Source organism: Theropithecus gelada, chromosome 3, assembly GCF_003255815.1.
Source record: "Theropithecus gelada isolate Dixy chromosome 3, Tgel_1.0, whole genome shotgun sequence".
Taxonomy (NCBI): Eukaryota; Metazoa; Chordata; class Mammalia; order Primates; family Cercopithecidae; genus Theropithecus; species Theropithecus gelada.
The window spans coordinates 160,066,512-160,085,036 of NC_037670.1; the positions used below are offsets into that span (position 1 = coordinate 160,066,512).

At 42.6% G+C, this 18,525-nt stretch overlaps 1 protein-coding gene across 2 annotated transcripts in view; it reads left to right on the forward strand.

The window, feature by feature from the left end:
- The first annotated feature begins 3,606 nt into the window (after positions 1 to 3,606).
- NUP205 (nucleoporin 205) overlaps positions 3,607 to 18,525 on the forward strand; it is a 92,732-nt gene continuing 77,813 nt past the window's right edge. For both annotated transcript variants that reach the window (XM_025379843.1, XM_025379842.1), the window contains exons 1-3: positions 3,607 to 3,665; positions 15,574 to 15,716; positions 18,307 to 18,478. Coding sequence is in view for 1 of the 2 variants with exons in the window: in XM_025379842.1 (XP_025235627.1) it covers positions 3,638 to 3,665; positions 15,574 to 15,716; positions 18,307 to 18,478 (343 nt within the window). In the remaining variant the exon portion in view is untranslated. The remainder of the gene's footprint in view (positions 3,666 to 15,573; positions 15,717 to 18,306; positions 18,479 to 18,525) is intronic.

An 18,525-nucleotide genomic window follows, 5' to 3' on the forward strand; every position in this document is an offset into this window, starting at 1 on the left:
TTTGTATTTTTAGTAGAGATGGGGTTTCACTGTGTTAGCCAGGATGGTCTCGATCTCCTGACCTCATGATCTACCCGCCTCGGCCTCCCAAAGTGCTGGGATTACAGGCGTGAGCCACCGCGCCTGGCCATTTTTTAAAAAATTTTTTTGAGACAGAGTTTCACTCTCGTTGCCCAGGCTGGAGTGTAATGGCGTGATCTTGGCTCACCGCAACCTCCGCCTCCCAGGTTCAAGCAATTCTCCTGCCTCAGTCTCCCAAATAGCTGGGATTACAGGCATGCGCCACCATGCCCAGTTAATTTTGTATTTTTAGTAGAGACAGGGTTTCTCCATGTTGGTCAGGCTGGTCTCGAGCTCCTGACCTCAGGTGATCAGCCCGTCTTGGTCTCCCAAAGTGCTGGGATTACAGGCGTAAGCCACCGTGCCTGGCCATGTTTTTTGTATTTAAAAATCACTTTCAGGCTGGGTGCAGTAACTCATGCCTGTAATTCCAGTGTTTTGGGAAGGCAAGGTCAAGAGCTTGAGACCAGCCTGGCCAACATGGCAAAACCCCCACCCCCATCTCCTAAAAATACAAAAATTAGCTGGGTGTGGTGAAGTGCGCCTGTAATCCCAGCTACTCAGGAGGCTGAGGCACAAGAATTGCTTGAACCCGGGAGGTGGAGGCTGCAGTGAGCCAAGATTGTGCCACTGCACTCCAGTGACAGAATGAAACTGTATCTTGAAATAAATTAATAATAAAATAAAATAAAAAATAAAAATCACCTTGGGAGTCCTTGAAAGGAAGATCAGATGGAAGTAAGAAAGACAAGTGAGAAGCCTATTGCAAAATTCCAAGTTTAAGAAGATGAGACTTGAACAATGGTATAGAAAGCAGAGAAGAGGAAAAGGGTTCCGGAAATATTTGTGAGGTAAAATGAACAGGATTTGATAATTGAAGGAACAATACAGAAAGAATCCCAGGTTTCTGATTTTGGCAACTGGGTGGATACAGGGGGCAGAGTTTTAGGGGAAAAGTGATCATTTATGTTTCAGACATGCTGGTTTTGAAACGCCTGCGTGACAATCAATATAGAAGTGAACTGGACAGTTGGTTATACAAATCTGAAGCTCAGGAGAGAGGACTGGACTAGAGATATAAACACAAAATTCATCAGCAAGCAGGTGGTAGTAACAAACCATAAGATGTCCTGGAGAAGGCATGTAGAATGAAAAGGACAGAAACTAGAAATGACCACGGGGGAAGAGCTAGATTTAGTGAGTAGAAGAGGAAGAGAAGTCCATGTAAAACACTAAAAATGAACGGAAGGAGAGGAGGAAAACCAGTATCAGTGGTGCCCCAGTAGCCACAGGATAATATAATTTTCTTTCTTTTTTCTTTTCTTTTCTCTCTTTCTTTCTTTCTTTTTTTATTCTTTTTTTTTTTTTTGAGACAGAGTTTTTACTCTATTACCCAGGCTGGAGTGCAATGGCGTGATCTCAGCTCACTGCAACCTCTGCCTCTGGGGTTCAAGCAATTCTCCTGCCTTAGTCTCCCAAGTAGCTGGGATTACAGGAGTCTGTCACCACGCCCAGATAACTTTGTATTTTTAGTAGAGACAAGGGTTCACCATGTTGGCCAGGTTGGTCGCGAACTCTTGACCTCAGGTGATCCTCCCACCTTGGCCTCCCACAGTGCTAGGATTACAGGCGTGAGCCACTGTGCCCGGCCTATAACTATCGTAATTCAGAAAAGTGCCCATGGAATTTGATGACTGATCACTGGTAAACATACCAAGAGCAATTTTAGAAGGGTTTATGATGGCAATTTCCCAGGTGCTACGAATTGAAGAATCCTGTGAGAGAATACTTGTAAAGTGTAATGATGGGTGAAGAGGACTTGCTGGAAGTTAAAGAGTTACTTTATAGAAAGCAAAGTTATCTACTGAGAGGGAAATGTGTGGGCTTAAAAAGTGCGTGTGGAGAGGGAAAGGCTGGTAACAGTTGTGCTGAGAGAGAAATCTTTGAATGCCACTTCCTGTCAAGTTCCTGCACAGTATTCTTCTCAGTTTCATGATAAACTTCTTGAAATATTCCTTTGCCTTTACTTTCTCTCTTCCCCACTTCACTCCTTAAAACCACTTTAATTGTAGTTTGGCATTTGTCTCTATATAACAATGACTTCTGGAAAAAAATCACCAGTGACTTTTGTGTTTCAAACCTAATGTACCTTGTGTCACTTGATATTATTTGTCCAAAATAATAAATGTTCTGTTCTGGATATTCTTTTTTGTTTGTTTGTTTGAAATGGAGTCTCACTCACTCTGTTGCCTAGGCTGGAGTGCAGTGGTATGATCTCAGCTCACTGCAACCTCCACCTCCGAGGTTCAAGGGATTCTCCTGCCTCAGCCTCCCGAACAGCTGGGGGTTACAGGTGTGTGCCGCCATGCCTGGCTAATTTTTATATTTTTAGTAGAGACGGGGTTTCACCATGCTGCCCAGGCTGGTCTCAAACACCTGACCTTAAGTGATCCGCCCACCTTGGCCTCCCAAAGTGCTGGGATTACAGGCATGAGCCATCGCGCCCAGCCAGTTCTGGATATTGTTAACATACTCTGTGCTTTTGTCTAAATTATTTGATTCTGATTTCCAACAGTGAAATGGGAATGATGGAGAGTTGATACAATGAGATTGTAAGGCACATGGAACATCGCTGACATAGCTATAATCAGATCATTTTCCCAATAGAATGGTTTGCAGGGATTAAATGAAATAATGGCTGTAAAATTCTTAATACATAGCTGTAAATAGCAATGATTATATTTTAGTTTGAAAATCAGTAAACTAAAATTTAACAACTGAAGAAAGAGAGTTCAGCTACTTTGGTTGCTCAGGTAGAAAAATACTTGGTGATTATGAAACGATATGTCTGGAATTTGTTGCAAAATAATCGGGGGCGGGGGGTGGGGAGGATAGGGTGCTGGGGTGGTAAGGGTGGGTTGGGGCTGCCGTGGTGGGAAATTGGCCGCGTTATTGATGCTGCGTGTTCACTATGCTAATTTTGTATCCATTTGAAAATTTTATAGTTAAAAATTATGATTTGTTTCGCTCTACGCAACTATGTTGACACAACATACTTGGTAAATTGAAATGTCACGGAAACTTAGTTTTTAACTGGTCAATGACTTTTTGAGGTGTAGACACTTCACACCTTACTCCACTCCCCACTGTAAGGAAGATTTAACTTGAAACGGAGCTAATGATTTGAATTTACGGCTTTTATAATCTCATAAGTGGGCGTCATTTTAATAACTACTCTCAGAATATCTTTTTCTATTCCACTTTACTTTTTCCTCTCCACTTAACCAATTCATCATTAGAAAGAAACTACAAGTCCCAGGATGCACTACACGATGAACGTCCGATCGAGGACCTCGTGTCTCTGAAGTGGTTGCCCTCGCCTTATTTGAATGGGAATAATCCCAATGAAAATTGATGCTTGTGACCCAGAGCAGATTCTGGAGCCTTCTGTACGCCTGGGACGGCCCAGCGTGGAGGGGACAGCGTGGTGCCTTTTTGTTCAGGCTTCACTCAGGGCAGCCTCACCCCTTCCCGGGGCCTCCATGCGGCAGAAGGGCTCTGTTAGTGCGCCTCTAAGATGGCGACGCCTTTGGCGGTAAATTCGGGTAAGTGTGGCCAGACAGAAAGGAGATGATTGAGCTGAGCGATGACCAGGTCTTCAGGGAGAGACGAGACCGTGGGGTTTCTCGGAGTCTAGGACCCAACTTATGTGCGGTGCCTGCTTTTCCCTAATTCTAGGCCTAGAGTCTCACCCCTCCCCAGTTTGAATGGCGCGCGTCGGTGCTGCAGCTCTAGCCCTTGAGTTGGCGTTTGAGAGTCGAGGCAGTGAGGCTTGGGCCGCTGGACCCAGGTGTTTAATCTCTCACAGCCCAGGGCTAAGCCTGGCCCCCTCACCCCCAAGTTCCGCTGTGCGTCTGTGGTCCAGATTTCGCCGGAATAGCGTCAGGTCTTCAGCAGTGAAGCCAGAGGACCCGAGATATTTTCCAGCCACGAGCAGAGGCTGAAAGTAGGCGCCGGTGTTCTTAGAGGGTGGGAGATCTTGCAGGCAGCGAATACTCCCGATGATGAAGTCGGCCATCTGAAAGGTGGTCAGGAAGAGGGTGGCGGGGCTTCAGCGGACGTCTCCTAACTCTGCGGGTGTGGTTAGGCCCTGGATGTTCTTGTACCTTTGGAGCTGTAGATTTTCGGGGTGGAATTGAATCTAGAAGGTAGTAAAGGAACTCTGGAAGATTTGGGGTGGATCCTCTTTTGGTGATTCTCAATTCGGGCGATACCGCCCTCCAGTGGTGTCTGAATGAGTGAGTGCATTTTGATTGTCATATTTCCTGGGGTACGCTGCTGTCGCATAGTAGGCGGAGCAAGGATGCAGAAAGTCCTTCATGGGCAGAGCAGTCCGGGGAAAGAATTTGGCGCTTAGAATGTTAATGCCTCGGTTGAGATGCTCAGAACTTCGCGGGCAAGATTAAGAGTACATTTGTGTGGTAAATGCTTGTAAGAATCTCACTTAAAAGGACTCTTTCCTGGGTGCATTTTCTGTTTCTTTACAGTCACTTTTTAAAGTATTGGTTCTATTTTCCACAGGACTGATATTCTCGAAAAGTTGTCTAAATCTGTTTTGTAAATCAAATCATTTCAGAAACGCTGTGATAAATTATAATGAAAGCTATGTTTACTGAGCACATACTATATCCCAGCTTTACGCTTATTATTGTGCTTATCTCATTCAGTTGCCATTTATACACCTTTGGAGTAGTTGCTGTTAAATACACCATTTTACAGATTTGGAAATAGAGACTTCAAATAGTTACGTAATGTCCCCAGAGTTAAACATCTAATGATTCTAAGCCAGTCTTAGGTGCTTAAACTACTTAGTGCTACTACTTAAGCACAACCTAATTCATTTTATGATATTAGACATATATTAGAAGGTTAGTAATGAAGTTACATGCTTAATATTGCTGTCCTTCCTTCCCAATTAGATATGCTTAAAAGCAAGGGTTGCGTGTTATACGTGTGGTTATATATAATTTCTCTATTTTATTTTATTTTTTAATTTTTTGTTTTTGAGATGGGGTCTTGCTCTGCCTCCCAGGCTGGAGTGCAGTGATGCGATCCCGGCTCGCTGCAACCTCTGCCTCCCAGGTTCAAGCAATTCTCCTGCCTCAGCCTCCCGAGTAGCTGGAATTACAGGCACGCGCCACCACGCTGGGCTAATTTTTGTATTTTTAGTAGACGCGGGGTTTCTCCATGTTGTCTAGGCTGATCTCGAACTGCTGTCCTCACGCGATCCTTCTGCCTCTGCCTCCCAAAGTGGTAGGTTTACAGGTGTGAGCCAGCGCGCAGGGTATATACATTTATTTTCCTTTCTTTTTTTTCTCTTTTTGAGATGGAGTCTCACCCTGTCACCCAGGCTGGAGTGCAGTAGCATGATCTCGGCTCACTACAGCCTCAGCCTCCCGGGTTCGAGCAATTCTCCTGCCTCAGCCTTCGAAGTAACTGGGATTACAGGCGCCTGCCACCATGCTTGGCTAGCCTGGCTTATTATTATTATTATTATTATTATTATTTTAAGACGGAGTCTCGCTCTGTCGCCCAGGCTGGAGTGCAGTGGCGCGATCGCCACTCACTGCAAGCTCCGCCTCCCGGGTTCAAGGAATGTCCTGCCTCAGCCTCTGGAGTGGTTGGGACTACAGGCGCCCACCACCGCGCCGGGCTAATTTTTATTTTTATTTTTAGTAGAGACGGGGTTTTACCGTGTTAGCGGTAAAACCAAGAGTTTTAAAAGCCAAGAGTCAGGAGGTGGTTTTTTTAAAAAACTAAACGTGGTAGGGAAGGAACTCTTTTTCCATCAAGTAATGAATGTCGGGTTGAGTGGGTAAAGGAAATGTGTCATATACATGCAATATACATAATGTATATGCATATACATAACGTATACATGCATATACATAATATCTTTATGCAGCCTTAAAAAGGAAGGAAATCCTGTCACATAAAACAATGTGGATGAATCTTGAGGACATACTAAGTGAAATCAGTCACAAGACACAAATACTGCATGATTCCACTTATATGAGGTATCTGAAGTAGTCAAACTCATAGAAACAGAAAGTAGAATGGTGGTTGCCAGGAGCTGGGAAAGGGGAAAATGGGGAGTTGTTTAGGGGGCATAGAGTTCCTATTTTGCAAGATGAAAAAAGCTTTGAAGATCTGTTGCACAATGTGAATATGCTTAACACTGCTGAACTGTACACTTAAAATTTGTGGAGATTGCATTCTGTGTTATGTGCTTCCTTTAAATTAGTTTTAAAAAATCAAACATCTTAGAGTTGTAAGGAAAAAATATAGAGATTGTAGAGTTCTAAGACCTATGGTTGGTCGGGTGTGGTGGCTCATGCCTGTAATCCCAGCACTTTGGGAGGCTGAAGTAGGCAGATCACTGAGGTCAGGAGTTCGAGACCAGCCTGGCCAACATGGTGAAACCCTGTCTCTACAAAAATACAAAAATTAGCCTGGCATGATGGCAGTTGTCTGTAATCCTAGCTACTTGGGAGACTGAGGCAGGAGAATCGCTTGAACCTGGGAGGCAGAGGTTGCAGTGAGCCAAGATCATGCCATTGCGCTCCAGCCTGGGCGACAGAGCGAGACTCTGTCTAAAAAAAAAAAAAGACCTCTCTACTAAAAAATACAAAAAACTAGCCGGGCGAGGTGGCGGGCGCCTGTAGTCCCAGCTACTCGGGAGGCTGAGACAGGAGAATGGCGTAAACCTGGGAGGCGGAGCTTGCAGTGAGCTGAGATCCGGCCACGGCACTCCAGCCTGGGTGACAGAGCAAGACTCAGTCTCAAAAAAAAAAAAAAAAAAGACCTATGCTTGTATTTCAGCTGTATAACAACTGGTCTTGTGACCTGTATCAACCCGGCTGAGTACACTCACATCCTTGTGAATAAGCAACTATTAACACTGCTTGGCAGTCCTTCGGTGATAGTCTGGTCACCTCGTCCGTTCACAGCAGTGACTACTTCAGACCTTTCCACACTCTTCAAATCTTCAACCTGCGACTAACTAAACCCTCAGACTTCTAGTCACAGAAAAAATAGGAGCCAACATGCATAAACTCCCTTTATTCACTCTCAAACCTATAAACCTAGGTGTGTCTGCATCCTTTTGAATCAGTTTTCCTCTGTCTTCCTATCTAATGTAAATCCCACCCATCATGTTCTTCTTCTGTTACCCTTTTTTTGTCTTATATATTCACTTCTCTGTCTTGCTCTTTCCTTTCTCTCCACTAATAATCTCATGCCTCACTCCATTTACTGTCCTCTTCCTAGTAAAACCTGTCAAAAGATTTGTTAGTATTCACTGACTCCATCTCCTTCCTTCCTCCCTCCCTTCCTCCCTGCCTCCCTCTCCCTGCCTAGGCTGGAGTTCAGTGGTGCAGTCTCAGCTCACTGCAGCCTCCACCTCCCAAGTTTAAACCATTCTCCTGCCTCAGCCTCCCTAGTAGCTGGATTACAGGCCTGAGCTGCTGTGCCCAGCCCACTGACTCCCTCTTCATACCTACTATTCCTTCACCCATTCTGGTCTCTTCCATCCTTGTAAACAGCTCTCAATAGGGTTAACTTCTGTTTCTTGTAGTTCAGAAAGTCCCTTTTAAAAAAATTATTTATTTATTTATTTTTTATTTTGAGACGGGCTCATTCTGTTGCCCAGACTGTAGTGCAGTGGCATGATCTCAGCTCACTGCAACCTCTGCCTCCCAGATTCAAGAGATTCTCCTGCCTCAGCCTCCCTAAGCAGCTAGGATTACAGGCGCCCGCCACCACACCTGGCTAATTTTTGTATTTTTAGTAGAGATGGGGTTTCACTATGTTGGCCAGGCTGTCCTCGAACTCCTGACCTCCAATGATTCACCCACCTCGGCCTCCCAAAGTGCTGGAATTATAGGCATGAGCAGAAAGTCCTCATATTTTAAATCTTCATTTGACTTGATCTTTTAGAGTAAAAACCAAAATCTTTTGAGACGGAGTCTGGCTCTATCACCAGGCTGGAGTGCAGTGGTGTGATCTTGGCTCACTGAAACCTCTGCCTCCTGGGTTCAAGCGATTCTCTTGCCTCAGCCTCCTGAGTAGCTGGGACTACAGGCATGCGCCACGACGCCCAGCTAATTTTTGTATTTTTAGTAGAGATAGGGTTTCACCATGTTGGCCAGGATGGTCTTGATCCCCTGACCTCGTGATCTGCCTGCCTCGGTGTCCCAAAGCGCTGGGATTACAGGCCTAAGCCACCACGCCCAGCCATCAAAATTCTTTAACGTGGGCAGGTGAGCCCTATGTGATGATCTTGCCAAACCCGTTTTCTGTACTGCAGCTCTCTTGGCCTTTTGAGTTCTTTGACATGTCGCATTCCCTCTTGCCATAGAAACCCACATGTCCTCTTCCTGGAATGCATGTCTTCACCTCCCACCTGTCAGTTAACTACCACTTTTGTTCTTCAGATTTCAGCCTAGTTATCACTTCCTCATGGATAATTCTCTCCTCCTGCCTCTCTGGCTAAGTCAGATTCCCCTATAATGTGATCTCTTGCTCTGGCTACCTCTCCTTCATATCCTTCATATCCTGACCACAGTTGGATTTTACTTTTTTTTTTTTTAAGATGGAGTCTTACTCTGTTGCCCAGGCTGGAGTGCAGTGTTGTGATCTCGGCTCACTGCAACCTCCGCCTCCCGGGTTCAAGCGATTCTCCTGCCTCAGCCTCCCGAGTAGCTGGGACTACAGGCGCATGCCATCACGCCTGGCTAATTTTTTGTATTTTTGGTAGAGATGGGGTTTCACTGTGTTAGCCAGGATGGTCTTGATCTCCTGACCTCGTGATCTGCCTGCCTTGGCCTCTCAAAGTGGTGGGATTACAGGCGTGAGCCACCGCGCCTGACCAGATTTTACGTTTATGTATGATTATGATTAATGTTTTTCCTTACTACAGTGTAATCTTACCAGTACTTTACACATGGTGAGTGAGTGAGTAAATGTGATTTGCTGGAGGTATCCCTAAACATTAAGGAAAAGAAATGTATTTCTCAACTGACTAAACTACATGTTAAAAGTACATATTTAGTAATTTTGAAAAATTTATAGTGTCCCTTCATTTGTAATCAGTAAAAAGGTATTTGCTGTAATCCCAGCACTTTAGGAGGCTGAGGAGGGAGGATCACTTGAAGCTAGGACTTCAAGATGAGCCTGGGCAACATAGTAACACCCCAGTTCTACAAAAAATACAAAAATTAGCCAAGTCTAGTGGTGCGCAACTGTAATCCTAGCTACTAGAGAAGCTGAGGCAGGAGGTTGCTTGAGCTCAGGAGTTTGAGGCTGTAGTGAACTGTGATTGCCTCACTGAACACCAGCCTGGGTGACAGCAAGACCCTGTCACAAAAAACAAACAAAAAAAAAGTATTACTAAAATTGGTCAAACTCAAGGCAGATTGAAGATAACTCTCTGTTGTAGCTACCTTTGGTGTTTTTTGTTTTTGTTTTTGTTTTTTTGTTTTTTGTTTTTCTTTTTTGAGACGAAGTTTCACTCTCTTGCCCACACTGGACTGCAGTGGCTCAATCATGGCATACTACAGCCTCTACCTCTGAGACTCAGGTGATCCTCCCACTTCAACCTCATGAGTAGCTGAGACTATAGAACAAGCCACTATGCCCAGCTTTTTTTTTTTTTGAGATGGAGTCTTACCCTGTCACCCAGACTGGAGTGCAATGACACGATCTCAGGTCACTGTAACCTCTGCCTCCTGGGTTGAAGCGATTCTCCTGCCTCAGCCTCCCAAGTAGCTGGGATTACAGGTGTGTGCCACCACGCCCAGCTAATTTTTTTTTGTATCTTTAATAGAGATGGGGTTTCACCATGTTGGCCATGCTGGACTTGAACTCCTGAGCTTGTGATCTGCCTGCCTTGGCCTCCCAAAGTGCTGGGATTACAAGCGTGAGCCCCCACGCCCGGCCTGTTTTTTTTTTTAAGTAGAGACAGGGTTTTGCCATGTGGCCCAGGCTGGTCTTGAACTCCTGCACTTAAGCTCCTTGAACCTTGGGAGGCCTACCTCAGCCTCCCAAAGTGCTAGGATTACAGGTGTGAGCCACCTTGCCTGGCCCTTTGGTGCTATGTTGATATTAATGACGAACTAAGTAGGCCAGTGTACTTGTTTTTTTATTGTTGAGTTTGTTTGTTTGTTTGTTTTTTGAGATGGAGTCTCACTCTGTCTTCCAGGCTTGAGTGCAGTGGGTGTGCTCTCGGCTCACTGCAACCTCTGCCTCCTGGGTTCAAGTGATTCTCCCACCTTAGCCTCCTGAGTAGCTGGGATTACAGGCGCACGCCACCATGCCTGGCTAATTTTTTTTTTGTATTTTTTGTAGAGACAGGGCTTCAACATGTTGGCCAGGCTGGACTCGATCTCCTGACCTCAAGTGATCTGCCTCCCTTGGCCTCCCACAGTACTGGGATCACAGGTGTGAGCCACTGTACCTGGCCTATTGTAGAGTTTTGACCTTTAATTGGATGCCTGCCATTATTGGGGGAAAAATTGGATTTTTCCCTACCATTCACTGAGCTTACTACACTAAATATGTATAGTACAAGGACATTTATTAGTTTTTCAGAGGTCCTACTGTGTATTAATTAATATTTAAAATGAAGGAGAGAAAATTAACTTTTGTCAGCACTTTATCAGATTTCTGAAATGTCTTTGGTAAGGTATATTTCAGATTTGCGCAGGAGTCATCATTAATACCTTCCCTTTATACCTTGTGCCATTTGCTAACCAATTCTGAGTCCTTTCTGTTACTAACAGACCTTTTCTTCCTCCTGTACTGTCCTCATCCTAGTTTAGGTTCTATTTTCATATATATATATATATATATATATATTTTTTTTTTTTTTTTTTGAGATGGAGTTTCACTCCCGTTGCCCAGGCTAGCGTGCAATAGCGCGATCTTGGCTCACTGCAACTTCCACTTCCTGGGTTCAAGCGATTCTCCTGCCTCAGCCTCCCGAGTAGCTGGGATTACAGGTGCCTGCCACCATGCCCGGCTTATTTTGCATTTTTAGTAGAGATAGGATTTCTCTATGTTGATCAGGCTGGTCTTGAACTCCCGACCTTAGGTGATCCACCTGCCTTGACCTCCGGGTTCCATTTTCTTATAAGTGGCTTACTTACCTATTATCCTTGTTTCCTGACACTGCCTGTTCTAGTCTATCAACCACACTAGAACACCATTGTCCTACAATGCCAGTTTCATTTTGTCATCTACTACTGGAAACTTTGCCATTTACTAATAGGAAAAATTCCATCATGGGCCTGGAATCCAAGGCTGAAACCTACTCTATCCTTTGCAGTTAGAGAGAGGGCCAAGAAAATCATCCTGAGGAAAGTCAGCTAGTCACCAGGATCTAGGTCCTCATTTTGGCAGGCACAGAAATCTGATTTTTTTCAGAGTATTTAGAGTTGATTAGGTCCCATTCATTGATTATTCGCTAATCAAATTCAGAAAAGACAGATACATAAGCCAGTGTGCCATTTATTGCTCTTATTATTTTATTATTTATTTATTTATTTGTTTGTTTGTTTGTTTTTTGAGAAAGAGTCTTGCTGTGTTGCCAAGGCTGGATTGCAGTGGTGTAATCTCAGCTCACTGCAACTTCTGCCTCCCAGATTCAAGCGATTCTTGTGCCTCAAAATTCCTTGTAGCTGGATTTACAGGTGTGCACCATTGCAGCTGGCTAATTTTTGTATTTCTCTAGAGACAGAGTTTCACCATTTTGGCCAGACTGGTCTCGAACTCCTAGCCTTGGCCTCCCGAAGTGCTGGGGTTACAGGGATGAGCCACCATCCCCGTCCGCCAGTTATTGCTCTTTAATGGGAAGTATGTCTGCATAGGTATTCACGTTGCTTTGTCAGCACCTTCTTCATACTAGAAATTTGTATGTCGAGCTATATTTTTAATCAGAAGATTGGCAAGTGTGAGACCAAAGCAGGAGAAGCAAAGCAGGGAATTGGATGATCTCTCTATGTAAGGAAGATATAGATATGCAGATTCCCATTCTTCCACATCCCCACATCAAAGACCCGACGCTTCACTTCCTGCCCTAATCTTCGGAATAGGTTCTCTCTTTCATATACTCTCATAGCACTCTGTACTTCATCATATCTTTTATTATACTGGTATCTTTGGAGTTCTTTGTTTTTTTGTTTTGTTTTGTTTCTTGAGACAGAGTCTTGCTGTGTTGCTCAGGCTTGAGTGCAGTGGCACGATCTCAGCTCACTGCAACCTCTGCCTCCTGGGTTCAAGCGATTTCTCTTGCCTCAGCCTCCTGAGTAGCTGGGACTACAGGTGTGCACCACCACACCCAGCTAATTTTTGTGTTTTTAGTAGAGACGAGGTTTCACCATATTGGCCAAGCTGGTCTCAAACTCCTGACCTCGTGATCTGCACACTTGAGCTTCCCAAAGTGCTGAAATTACAGGTATGAGCCACTGCACCTGGCCTGGAATTCTTTGTTTAATGTCTGTCAGTCTTATCAATTTATTAATTCCATGAGGCTTGGGATTCTGTCTGTCTTGCTCAGTCTATATCTATAAGGTCCCTCAGTAAATATTTGATAGTGAATGAAAGTATGAATAGATGATCCAGCTCCACTGGTTTAGTCCATCCTCTCCTTGTATATCTACCCTTTACAATTTTTTTTTTTCAGCCTGGGTGTGGTGGCTCATGCCTTTCATCCCAGCACTTGGGAAGGCCAAGGTGGGCAGATTGCTTGAGTCCAGGAGTGTGAGACGAGCCTGGACAACATGGTGAAACCCCGTCTCTACCCAAAAAAAGGAGAAAAAAAAACCAAACAAAAATTAGGCGGTTGTGGTTGCACACCTGTAGTCCCAGCTATTCAGGAGGCTGAAGTGGGAGGATCTCTTCAGCCCAGGAGGTCGAGGCTACAGTGAGCTGAGATGGCGCCACTGTACTCTAGCCTGGGTGACAAAGTGAGACCGTGTCTCAAAAAAAAATTTTTTTTTCATTACATTGCATCATCTGACATCATTGTTCATTGGTTTATGATGTATTTAATTACATTACAGTTATCTTTCATGTTATTCTTATATCCTGGTAACTTTATTTGGATTTGGGTTTTCTCAGCAGTTTAACCTGTTTACAATCTTTAATGTTTAGGCTATAGTTAGTTTTAAGTTTCATCTGTTGAGTGATTGATTGGTTTTGACCAGTTTTTCCTTCAGAGTCTAAACACAGGGTTACCTTATCTGCTTATTTCCAAACAGGAAACTTTAGCTTTAGGGTCATATTTTTTAAATGGTGAGTCTAAAATCAGTTTACTAGAGGCCGGGCGCCATGGCTCACGCCTGTAATCCCAGCACTTTGGGAGGCCGAGGCGGGCAGATTACTTGATGTCAGGAGTTCGAGACCAACCTGGCCAAATGGTGAAGCTTCATCTCTAATAAAAATACAAAAATTAGATGGGCGTGGTGGCGTGCCTGTAACCCCAGCTACTCAGGAAGCTGAGGCAGGAGAATCACTTGAACCTGGGGGGTGAAAGTTGTAGTCAGCGGAGATTGTGCCACTGCACTCCAGCCTGGGTGACAGAGTGAGTGAGACTGTATCTTAAAAACAATAAAGATAAAATCAATTTAGTGGACCCCTCACCAAAAATTGGATAGAACACAAAATATCAGAACACAATATACATACATTAAATGTAATAAATGAATTTATTTTAGTTTTTTATTGTTGTTATTGAGACAGATTCTTGCTCTGTTGCCCAGGATGGAGTGCAGTGGCACCATCTAGGCTCACTGCAACCTCTGTCTCCTAGGTTCAAGCAATTCTGGTGCTTAGCCTCATGAGTACCTGAGATTACAGGTGTGTGCCACCACTCCTAGCTAATATTTTTGTATTTTTGGTAGAGACCGGTTTTTACCATGTTGGCCAGATTGGTCTCGAACTCCTAGCCTCAAGTGATCTCCCCGCCTCGGCCTTCTAAAGTGCTGGGATTATAGGTGAGAGCCAGCCTGAGTTTTAGTATTTTATATAATACTTTTGTTTCAGTTTTGTATATACATGTGTACTGGGTTGAAACGTGAAATATTTCTTACTATGGATTATAGTCAGAGTTTGAAAGCACTACTCCTGCCTCTTTAATCTTGCTACTGCTCTGTGAATTCTCTTTCACACCCTCACACCTGTCTCTGATCCTTTGCTCACACTTATTCTTAGCTGTTGTTTGTTGCCCAGATTTTCCTCATCCTTCAAACGCTGCACAAGTGCAGCCATTCCTTAGCCAACTCTGACCATCAGTTTGATCTTTTGAAATTATTTTATTGTTTGTGCCAACAATCATATTCCTTTACTGGAATATTTCACTTATGTACATTGTATCTCCCCAACTTGTGAGCTTTAAGACAAGGATTGTTTGTCTTATCTTCTTCGATACTTTACTGTTAATTTATGGAGCTTAAATTTTTTTGTTTTTTGTTTTTTGAGATGGAGTCTCACTCTGTCACCCAGGCTGGAGTGCAGTGACACGATCTCGGCTCACTGCAACCTCCACCTCCCAGGCTCAAGCAAATCTCCTGCCTCAGCCTCCTGAGTAGCTGGGATTACAGGTGTGCGCCACCATGCCTGGCTAGTTTTTTGTATATTTTAGTAGAGACAGAATTTTGCCATGTAGGCCAGGCTGGTCAGAACTCCTTACCTCAGGTGATCCACTGGCCTCAGCTTACAAAAGTGCTGGTATTACAGGTGTGAGCCACCTCGCCTGGCCAGAGATCCACTTATTTATTTATTTATTTATTTTGAGATGCTGTCTCACTCTGTTGCCCAGGCTGGAAGGCAGTGGTGCGATCTTGGCTCACTGCAACCTCCGCCTCCTGGATACAAGTGATTCTCCTGCCTCAATCTCCTGAGTAGCTGGGATTACAGGCACCCATCACCACGCCCAGCTAATTACTGTCTTTTTAGTAGAGACGCGGTTTCACCATATTGGCCAGGCTGGTCTCGAACTCCGACCTCAAGTGATCTGCCCGCCTCGGCCTCCCAAAGTGCCAGGATTACAGGCTTGAGCCACTGTGCCTGACCTGAAGTCAGGATTTATTTTACGAGTCAGATAAAGTGATGTCTTTATATCAATGCTTGAGAATTTTAATAAACTATGCTTTTATATTAGTGTCTCTTAATCAGTACGTTGATATATAATTATCATTTATATCAATCATCAATCATTATCAATATATCAATCAATATATCAATCATTTATTATATTAAATGATTTTTAATATAGTTAATGTAACATACTAATTATAGTTATTTATAATATAGTTGATAATTATATTAATTAAGATACCTTCCTAGATGAAAAAGTAGCTGTGAGTGTAACTAAAATGTGTAGATGGTAACCTCATACTATTTTTCAAGTGTATGTTTTCTTTGACGGTGGTTTCATTTATTTTTTTCTTTAAGCTGCTAGTCTATGGGGTCCTTACAAAGACATTTGGCATAAAGTGGGAAATGCTCTTTGGAGAAGACAACCTGAAGCTGTTCACCTTCTTGATAAGATTTTAAAGAAACACAAACCTGACTTCATCTCATTGTTCAAAAATCCGGTAAGAAATTTTCTTTTTCAGTTTTTTTTTGGTTTTTTTTTTGTTTGTTTAAAGATTGAGGAAGCAAGTAAACTCTTTTTTTCTTCTTCTTCTTTTTTTAATTTTCGGATTCTTTTCAGAAATTTATTTACTATGACACAGTCTCATGAAGTCCTGATGACATGTGCCCCTAAACACTTAAAAAAAAAAAGACAGGGTCTAACTTTGTTGCCCAGGCTTGTCTTGGACTCCTGGTCTCAGTGATCCTCCTGCCTCAGCTTCCCAAAGTGCTGGGATTACAGACGTGAGCCACCATGCCAGCTGCAAAAACTATTTTAAAAACATTTTTTTAATTTTTAATTTTTGTGGGTACATAAAGGATGTATATATTTAAGAGGTACAAGAGATGTTTTGATACAGGCATACAGTGTGAAATAATCACATCGTGGAGAATGGGGTATCATTCATCCCCTCAAGAATTTTTCCTTTGTTTTCCAAACAATCTATTTATACTCTTAGTTATTTTAAAATGTGCAATTATTATTGGCTATCATCACCCTGTTGTGCTATCAAATAGTAGATCTTTGGAAGTAAACTCTTAATGTATGTAATGAAAATATGTTACCTGTCTCCAGTGATTCGGTGATTTTCTTTTCTAGATATCTTTTAAAGACAGGGTGTTGCTCTGTCCTCCAGGCTGGAGTGCAGTGGCCTGATTATAGCTCACTGTAGCCTCAAACTCCTGGGTTCAAGCGTTCTTCTGGCTCCTCACTCCTGAGTAGCTGGGACTACAGGTGTGTGCCACCATGCCCAGCTAATTTTTTTTAGAGATAGAGTCTAGATATGTTGCCCAGGCTGGTCTTGAACTCCTGACCTCAAGTGATCTTCCTGCCTTGGTCTCAAAAAGTGTTGGAATTACAGATGTGAGCCACTGTGCCCTGCTGTGATTTTAATGGAATTTTTCTTAGGAGAAATGATTATGTCTTTATTCTCCATAGAAGTTAATATTATGTTTAGCTAGGAGATAAACTTAATAATATTTGAAGACTATTTAAGAAATTTAGTGTATTCCAGAAATACTAACTGCCTTAGAATTTCTGACCTCTAGTTGGTAATACATCTAAGCTTGCTAAGATTGATTATTTTGTTTATTTCCAGATATATGTTAACATTTTAAGTATTATTTTACAGTGTTTATAGTATTATGTAAGTTGTGTTAGTGGAACGAATTAATTCTTGTGTATCTTTATTTTTTGCATCTTGAAATTCTTTGCAATAGGAATAGAGTACTTTAGTGGAGGGGATTCAAACTTGGAAAATGCTTTTCTTGTTGTTTGACACTTCCTTTGTGTGTGTGTGTGTATGAGTCAGAATCTTACTCTGTCACCCAGTCTGGAGTGCAGTGGCATGATCTCGGCTCACTGCAGCCTCCCTCCCATGTTCAAGCAATCCTCCTGCCTTAGCCTCCCAAGTAGCTGGATTACAGATGCCTGCCACCATGTCCAGCTAATTTTTTTTGTATTAGAGATGGGGTTTCACCATGTTTGCCAGGCTGGTCTTGAACTCCTGGCCTCAAGTGATCTGCCTGCTTTAGCCTCTCAAAGTTCTAGGATTACAGGCGTGACCCACCACACCCAGTCTGGCACTTTTCTTTTGTGTACAGCAAGGAAGCCATCTAAGAACTATTTATGGGATTGCGTTACAAGAAATGGCTTTTTGCTTTTTAGCTTTTTTTTTTTTTTTTTTTTTTTTCTTTTTTTTATTAGAAAGAGCCCCAGCTTGGGAGCCAGTTGGGGTGATTTCCAGTCTTGGCTCTACCACTAGAGAGTTTTATGACCACAGATAAGTTACCTGACTTATCCAGATGTCAAGTTTTCTATCTGTAATAGAGGAGCTAGATTCAATGACCAATGTGTAACCTTTAAGTTCTGAAACTAGATTTTATGATCTGTCAGGTAATTCTGTACTGTATGTCATATGTTAAATGTTTGCGCCAAATAATCTTTTAGGAAATAAGACCACATTTTATGTAACATTAATAAACAGTTACTTGCTCTACTAAGTAATTAAACAGTTCATATATCCATTTGTTATGTACCATTTGAAGACCTTGTTATTTTTATTTATAATATAGTTTAAAAGTTCTGTAGAAACTTGAAAAATAGTATGCTATTTTGTATATTTTCTCCAAATTTTTTAGTTCAGAGTTTAGCAGTCACAGTTATTGACAAGGTCGTATTGGAATAAAAAGTTTAAGGTTACGTAAACTATTACCTCATAAAAGTCTGTTCTAAATTTATGAAGTATGTGAGATGTTTTGATACAGGCATGCAGTGTGAAATAATCACATCGTGGAGAATGGGGTATCATTCATCCCCTCAAGCATTTATCCCTTGTTTTCCAAACAATCCATTTATACTCTTAGTTATTTTAAAATGTGCAATTATTATGGAGAATAAAAAGATGGTCATTGCTCCTAAGAATGATAAGAAATACTTCTGTTTGTCATGTTACCAGGCTGAATTATCATGAATAAGCTTCTGTAGGTAACACTTTGGGACCTTGTCTCCAGTGTGCTATTTTCATAACAATTACAATTTTATCATTGTAGCCAAAAAATGTTCAACAGCATGAGAAGGTTCAGAAAGCCAGTACAGAGGGAGTCGCCATTCAGGGTCAACAGGGAACTCGACTTCTTCCTGAACAGCTCATTAAAGAAGCCTTTATTCTCAGTGACCTCTTTGATATTGGAGAATTGGCAGCTGTTGAGCTTCTTCTTGCTGGTAGGTTGACATTTAACTGAAACAGTGGTAAAATAATGCAAAATTAT